The sequence below is a fragment of the Oratosquilla oratoria genome, chromosome 42, assembly GCF_046742065.1.
Source record: "Oratosquilla oratoria isolate Oo_2021 chromosome 42, ASM4674206v1, whole genome shotgun sequence".
Lineage (NCBI taxonomy): Eukaryota > Metazoa > Arthropoda > Malacostraca > Stomatopoda > Squillidae > Oratosquilla > Oratosquilla oratoria.
Genome location: NC_134818.1, coordinates 29,767,860 through 29,775,359, shown reverse-complemented (window position 1 = coordinate 29,775,359; position 7,500 = coordinate 29,767,860). Strand labels below are relative to the sequence as shown.

The following is a 7,500-nucleotide window of genomic DNA, read 5'->3' as shown; positions in this document are numbered from 1 at the left end:
ACGTTTACTGTACGTTATTTTCACAATTTTTTAATCTAAATTGAAGGTGCACAGAAAGTACAAAATACTACAATATTACATATATTGTCCACGATTATAATAGGTTAGGAAGAAATGTATCAGGAAATATTAAATGCACATTTCTTTACTCCTCAGTCCTCCTCACTTGTTTGTAATGATCTTTGGTCAAAATAACTCCAACAACGTAAACACTGTAGTCGATTTGACACCTATCTTTTTCTTACATGTCGCAATGGTAAATGTTAAGTTAACATAGTGCCACCGATGAAGAAGTGATATATATGGTGATCAGACATCAGATATTGTGTTCTGTATAATAATATTATAAGGTGAAGACACTAGATGGAATCTTGGATGATTATATTGTCGATAACAACTGTTGACGTGGAATAATGAAACCCAATATAGCAGTTTAACCACTTATCAGAACAGGCTTGCGGAATGCCACTGAGTGTATAGTACATGAAAGAATTACATATATTTAGGTTATATTATTCACGATTCGGTCGCCGAGTTGTTTTGTACGATTAGCACCTTTTAACAGATTGCGTCATGATCTATTTCGTTTTGTACACTGAACTTCCCTAAGCAAAGGGATACCGTATCGCGTATAATTGAGGTCAGATATACTCATTACCCATTTTTTAATATTATTTTGTAGTCGGAATGATATTAGTAGGTTTGTATGTATTTTCATGTGATACTTGATAGAGGTAAATACAATACATACATATATATATATACATACATACATACATACATACATACATGTACCAACAGCCTTTTCCCCCCTACAATGGAGGTAGCCAAAAAACAAAGGCATAAAATCCACTCCCTTTGCTGTTTTTTTAGGAATGTCACCTTTGGGGCTACAGAGAGAAGGATACCTGGCCCTATCCCCGTTCTATTTTTTGTTGCCTTTTACGACTCCAGTGGAAACACGTGGTGGCAGTATTCTTTTCCCCCGCTGCAAGGTTTGATGAAAAAAGGAAATGAATATTTGGAGAAGTCGTACAAGACCGTATCAAGAGTGTGGGGACAGCATAATGGAGGGCCAGTTGTAGTATAATGAAGTATCATCATTTCTCTCTGAATAGAGATTTCATCTATCGCAGACAAAATGATATGTAACTCTGGTCTACAGGGGCACCTCATATAGACCTTAAAGTATCAGCTGCATGCTACTGAGCAGCTTTTATCCCCACATTAACATGCAGCTAACAGGCGAGATACAGGGATGACATGTCATCCAAGAAGAGCCAAGATAAGAGGGAAGGAGGGGGGTGAATGGGAGTGGAGTATGTGAGGACGGAATGGGTGGGAGTGGATTTTATGCCTTCGTTTTTTGGCTTCCCTTGTAAGGGGGAAAGAGACTTTGTTATGCATGTGTGTGTGTGTGTATATATATACACATATATACATACATACATACAGATCTTTGGCCAGCATAATCTTTTCTCATCCTTCTTTCTGTTAATCACTGTAATGGTGAAGACCCTTAAGCTGAATAGAATTGCATTATCAGAAGAAAGTCTGGTGTTTCCTGTAGTATGTAGTCAATGATTTTTTCTTTGTTTTGAGACATTTTTCTTTAAAATTCATTGATAACTCAAAATTAATATAAATAAATAATAGAGTTATTTTTTACGGCAAAATATGAACCACTTGATACAAAGGGCAAGTAGGTCACGCTTACCAGGATAAAGTAACTTGACATCAGTATGACCTAATGTACATGAATGCACAGTTTTCCTTATTTGTGGGTTTGCAGTGATTATGGTAGTCACATATCTTGCATGGAAGAATGTAAAAAATTTAGGAAAGTCTCATGGTTGAATAAGTTGGATTGGGTTAATTAGAATGGGTTGAAACAGTTGAATTGGTTAGGATGGTTTGGTTAAGTCAGGTTCGTTTGTTTAGGTTGGGATTTTTTTTTGTGAGATCAAGTAATTGCTTTTTACTTTTGTTAGATAAAGTAAGTGATTTTCATTCAGTAGACAAAGTAACTGCTGTTCACTCTCGTTACATTAAGTAATTGCTTTTCGCTCTCATTACATGAAGTAATTACTTTTCTGTTGTGTTAGATACAATAATTGCTCCTCACTTGTTATATACAGTAATTGCTTTTCACTCTTGTTAGATAACATGATTGCTTATTACACTTGTCAGGTACAGTACTGGTAACTGTTTTTCACTCAAACTATTAGCTAGAATTGATCAAATAGCATTTTATTTTTGTAATTAAGTCAAGTTCAGTGGAATGGATGGAGGGTGGGTGCATGCCATAGCTACCTCCTTTATAAAGGGGAAGAAACCTTTTTATATTTAGATAGATGGTACTTTTGTGAACCATTTATTGCCTGATTTTTTTTTTAACTTGCATGTTTTTATATTTTTGGATTCCATTTACTTTATTCATTATTTTTTTATTACCTCTTCAATACGAGTCAAGTATTTGTGTACACATCAGGTTGCATAATGTACGATGATGTATCACAGTACACGCATAACAGAATATAAAGTTACGGCTGTTATATGCATTGACTGTCACCCTGAATAGATATAACAACACAGAAAATGTGATCTTGTTCACAATACAGGGGTCATTTAGCTACAGCTACAAAATGAATATAATCAGGAAGTTGATGCCGGCATCCTAGTACTGTATACATAGGCATCATAGTATTCAAGAGGTTAATTTTTTTTTTCATGATTTTATTTTGTTTCTTACTCATGTAAGAGTCAGAAATCCTGAGTTTTCAAATTTCGTGTTTATTTATAGTTTTGCTCAGAGCTCGGCCCTAAGCCACTTGTGGAGTAGAGCTCAGTAACTGTATTAATACTTCATTGTCTTGTCAGCCAACTCAGAGGACTTAGTGAATACGTGGATCATCAGTCTTATATTTTGAAAACTTGGAGACTTGCACTAGTTTTGATGTATTTAGGAAGCTTATTACATAGTCTTGGAGCACTCTGAAATGCCCTGAAGCCCATGTCTAAGTTACTCTGCAGCTTTTCAAGTATATAAGGTTTGCAAGATTAATAAGAAAGATGGAGGGACTTAGAACTATGAAAAGTTTATTTGTGACAAAAAATAAATTATGTAAATCAGTTGGATGAAACCAAACTACACCATAAAACCCAGTAATTAATATCACTAGAAATTACGGGCAAGTGGTAAAAGTTTGCCAAAAATGAAAACTCATGTAGAATCAATTTAAAAAATATCTTCCCATATTTTGTAATAATAATGATAATAATCTTGTCTTTTAATACCAGTTCATGTAACCATATTTGTCACATAGACTTCAGAAAATTTGTATTTGTATTTAACCATGATGGTCTGTATTAGAAAAAAAATATATGGGGAAGGTTTGAGGTTTAATATAACAGCTGATTGTCATCAAAATTTGGGTTCCTTGCCAGCAGTTGGCATCAAAGTTGAAGCTTTTATTTAGTCTATTAGACACTATTAGTACATTTCCTTGAATGACCATTTACTTCATTAACAACCCATTCCTCTGTATTGACTAATAACCGGTATATATAATGTGTTGTGGCATGTTGACAGTATTTTGTACTTTCCTAAATATACAGGTTTGCCTAGATTGACAACAGTATTCTATTCTTTGCCTTGAATTGAGCCTATGAAGAATGTTTGCATATAAGAAATAAGGAAGCTTATGAGACGTATGAAGTAAAAAGGATGGAAGCAAATTGCAAGGTGAAGGAGGCCAAGATGTAAAGTGGGTTAGGTGTTTGACAGAAAAAAAAAGTAAGATATTTTGGAAGGATGTGAAAAGAGTAGGGAGAGAGTTGGGTAGAGAAAGTAAAAAATGTGGATGGACAGATGTTAATAGAATTTAATGTGGTCAGGGGAAGATGGGTAGAGCATTTCAGGAAGTAATTTAATATACAGGAGGATAGGGATACTTTGATTGTGGAAGTGGAAGGTACCAGGAAAATAATTGATGGAAGAGATTGGCATGTGATGTAAAATGGTAAGAGACTTTGAAGTATTTCTATGTATATGTTAAGTGACAGAGTTAAAACAATTTCCTTTTTATATAATACAGGAGAGTGAGTCAACAAAGGAGGAACCTATGGAAGCAGGAGGAGGAGCAGGACCCCCGGCTCCTGCCAAAACTCCAAAAACTGGTTTTGATAAGCTTAGCCGTGAAGAACTAGTTACGAAATGCAATCAGCTTCTAAAAATTGCTCAGAAAGCAAAGAATGCAAAGGATGGTGAGTGTCATATAGGTCATTCTTATCCATACCTCAGAAATTTAGAGTTGGAATTTTGATTCACAAAGAAGAAAGGTTGTTTGATATTTCTTACAGTATGAGGGTAGTTCCAAAAGTAATGCCTCCTTTTTTATCATTATGCACCAAGGAATCTGTAGGGATTATTTATGACATTGTTATAATAACTGAACCTTTGCACAAATAAACTGAATATTTTATCTTTCTGTTGCAAATATTGACAGTGTGACAGTCTAATAAAGTAATCCCTGTCATGGATGTACGTCAGAAGCAGAGATGCATCATTGAATTCCTCAGTGTAGAAGAAGGGGAACCATTCGACATTCACGAACACTTGGTGAATGTTTATGGAGCTGAGGCACTTAACATCAGCACTGTTGAGAGATGGATTTGTTGATTCCAGAGTGGCGACAGAGATGTGAGTGGCAAACCGCGCTCCGGACGGCCATGCACAGGCCCTTGCTAATTGCTGGCAAAAGTGGGGGTGGGGGTAGGTTATGTGGAGATATAAATTCTGGAGCAAAAATGTCTGCTCATTTTAATGGTGTCACTCCCACCTTCATAGCTTTTCAACTTTTTGAGTTACGAGTAAAAAAAATAGGAGGCATTACTTTTGGAACTACCCTTGTATATGAGTTCTTTGATATTTCTAATTAAACATATTTAAGGTTTTATGCCCCTTTTGCAACAGTGATACATGTTACAGGTTTTGTTCTGGGTAATGCCAGAGAGTTTTATTCAGCTTGAGACTGAACCTTGTGCTAAAGAGTTTAAAGAATCCAATTAGTAACTCAAGACCACATGCCAAAGTCCAAATTTTATATGGTATTGATAATTTCTTGTTTGAATATCCCTTTTTGTCATTGAAGTGTAATTGCTACCATGTCATTAAATCATGTGAAATTGTCATGTATTTGTAATATTTACTCTTCTTTTTTCAGCTAGTACCATTTAAAGTATTCATCATTTATGATCTGTTTTCTAGTTGGCTGATTTACTCATTGTATAAGGGCATTCTGTACAGGTATATTGAGAGACAAAGAGCAAATCATCAGCCTCATAAAGAAAGTGCCTAAGTCATTTGTTCAACTTTTCAGGAAATAATTTTTTTTTCTTTCTATTTTATAAATGTATGTAATGTTCCTCCTAATGTAGTTTTAACCTATTCAGACTCTAAATAAAACATTGGAAATTGTACCACAAGGAGCAATGAAAAGTTGATTAAAAAAAAATATAGAAATTGAAGAAAAATGACTTAGGCAATTTCTTTAAGAGGGTGACGAAATCAGGTAAGACTGGAATGAAAGATAGTGCGGCGGCAAAGAAGAATCAGAAATGGAATTGGGCAAGGAAGGTGGACAGAAGAAAGGAGGCCAGATAGAGGAAGAGTGTTACTGACTGGTCACTATGAGATGGAAAACAGAAAAGTGGAACCAGGCAGAAGGTGGAGAGAGGATAAAAAAGTTTGCAGGAGTGACATGGCAGAGGTTGATGCAGTTGTGTGACTCAATGTGGAAATTAGGAAAGGTCTCTGTACAACAGTGGAATTTGAATGGCTGATTGATTGATTGTATGAGGAGGATTGAGGTGGAATGTGTTGGGTTTGCATGGTGAATTCATGAACCCTTGTACAGGAATAGGTTTGAAGAGGGAGATCGGATTTTGATGAGTTATTTTCATTATATTTGCAGAAGCCCTTGCTGATGCACAAAATACGAAAAAAGAACTTAAGGATGCAGTACTTAACTTGAAGAAGACAGAGGAGGCAAGAAAGGTTGTCAGCGAAGAAGCAGATGCTTTCCGGGATATGGTGACTGATCTCACGGAAGGCAAAGTGGTGCTAACAACCAAGGTAGCTTGTGATGATAATAATTGTTGCCTCAAGTTTCACTTACTGGAAACATGGATCTCTGGAAAAAATTGATTTTAGTCTGTATTAGCATGGAAGGAGAGGAAGTATCGGTTGTCGGTTCTATGTATATACCAAGAGCTTTTGCCCACTTATAAGGGAAGTAGCCAACTCAAATGCATGTACCTACTCCCACCCATTCCACTCCCATCCACCACCCTTCCCCCCTCTCATCTTAGCTCCTTATGGATTATGGGTCATTCCTGTATCCCACCTACTGCCCTGGGTCAGAAGCAGTGTAGTAAGACACAGTACATACACACTATCAGTTCTATCTATGTTGGCCACCTCCCTTTTACAAGGAAGGTGGCCAAGTCAGAAGGCAGGCACCTACTCCCACCCATTCCACTCCCATTCCATCCACCCCCTTTCCTCCCTCTCATCTTAGCTCCTCATGGATGAAAGGTCATCCCTGTGTCCCACTTACTGCCCTGGGTCAGAATCAATGTAGGAAGACACAGTACATCCAGAGCAAGGCTGCTTCATTATCAGTTCTGCTTATGTGAAATGATGGAGGAAATACAGTTACAGCTGATAAGAGAGAAATTTTGGGCCCAGTTGCAAGACAAGAGTATTTACCTAACTTACCTAATTGTAGTAGGGTACGTGTACCAATGGAGATGCTCTTGCCCTATGCAGACACATTTGACACAAAAAAAAACTTCTACCTGCCAATGGTGAATAGATAGGAGCATAATTATAGGCTCAAAAAAATCACTTAACTATCCCCTCATAATGTGACTTAGTCTTACCCTCCTAATCCAAATAGGTACGTGACTGCAGGAGATGAAATAAAAAAAAGTACTGTTATTGAAAGAATCTTTTCATCTCCTGCAGTCATGTACCTATTTGGATTAGGAAGGTAAGACTATGTCACATTATGAGGGGATAGTTAAGTGATTTTTTGAGCCTATAATTATGCTCCTATTGGCAGGTAGAAGTTTTTCGTGTCAAATGCGTCTGCACAGGAAAAGTGCGTCTCCATTAGTACGTGTACCCTAAGCAGGAAAAGAGCAATGCTCATTGGGTCTTGTCTCTTACTCTCTAATTTATCATACCAAACCTCAAATTCATATACAGTTCCAACTTAATCTATATAATTGATTTCCAATTATTGTATGTGGAAGTGTTTTGAAAATGTGGAAAGGTTTTGAAAATGGACAGGAGGGAAATGATTCTCTCTGACATCTGTCTTGTAGGACCACCACGTCCAGGCACACATCTATGGCCAGGGTCGCCAAACTACAGCTTGCGAGGTCAGTTAATCAGGCCCACTGCTGTACTCTACATGAAAAAAAAAAAAAAAA

The 7,500-nt window shown here is 36.7% G+C and overlaps 1 protein-coding gene across 10 annotated transcripts in view; it reads left to right on the top strand.

The window, feature by feature from the left end:
- Window positions 1-160: 160 nt before the first annotated feature.
- Window positions 161-7,500, top strand: part of GCC185 (GRIP and coiled-coil domain containing 185 kDa) — a 71,543-nt gene continuing 64,203 nt past the window's right edge. For 5 of the 10 annotated variants that reach the window (XM_076179344.1, XM_076179340.1, XM_076179343.1 and 2 more), the window contains exons 1-4: window positions 161-256; window positions 4,098-4,266; window positions 5,976-6,136; window positions 7,393-7,449. In XM_076179344.1, the coding sequence (XP_076035459.1) occupies window positions 176-256; window positions 4,098-4,266; window positions 5,976-6,136; window positions 7,393-7,449 (468 nt within the window). In that variant the 5' untranslated portion in view covers window positions 161-175. Of the gene's footprint in view, window positions 351-447; window positions 475-515; window positions 641-4,097; window positions 4,267-5,975; window positions 6,137-7,392; window positions 7,450-7,500 lie in introns of those variants that run through there. The other 5 variants (XM_076179339.1, XM_076179341.1, XM_076179337.1 and 2 more) reach the window with 5 other exon arrangements.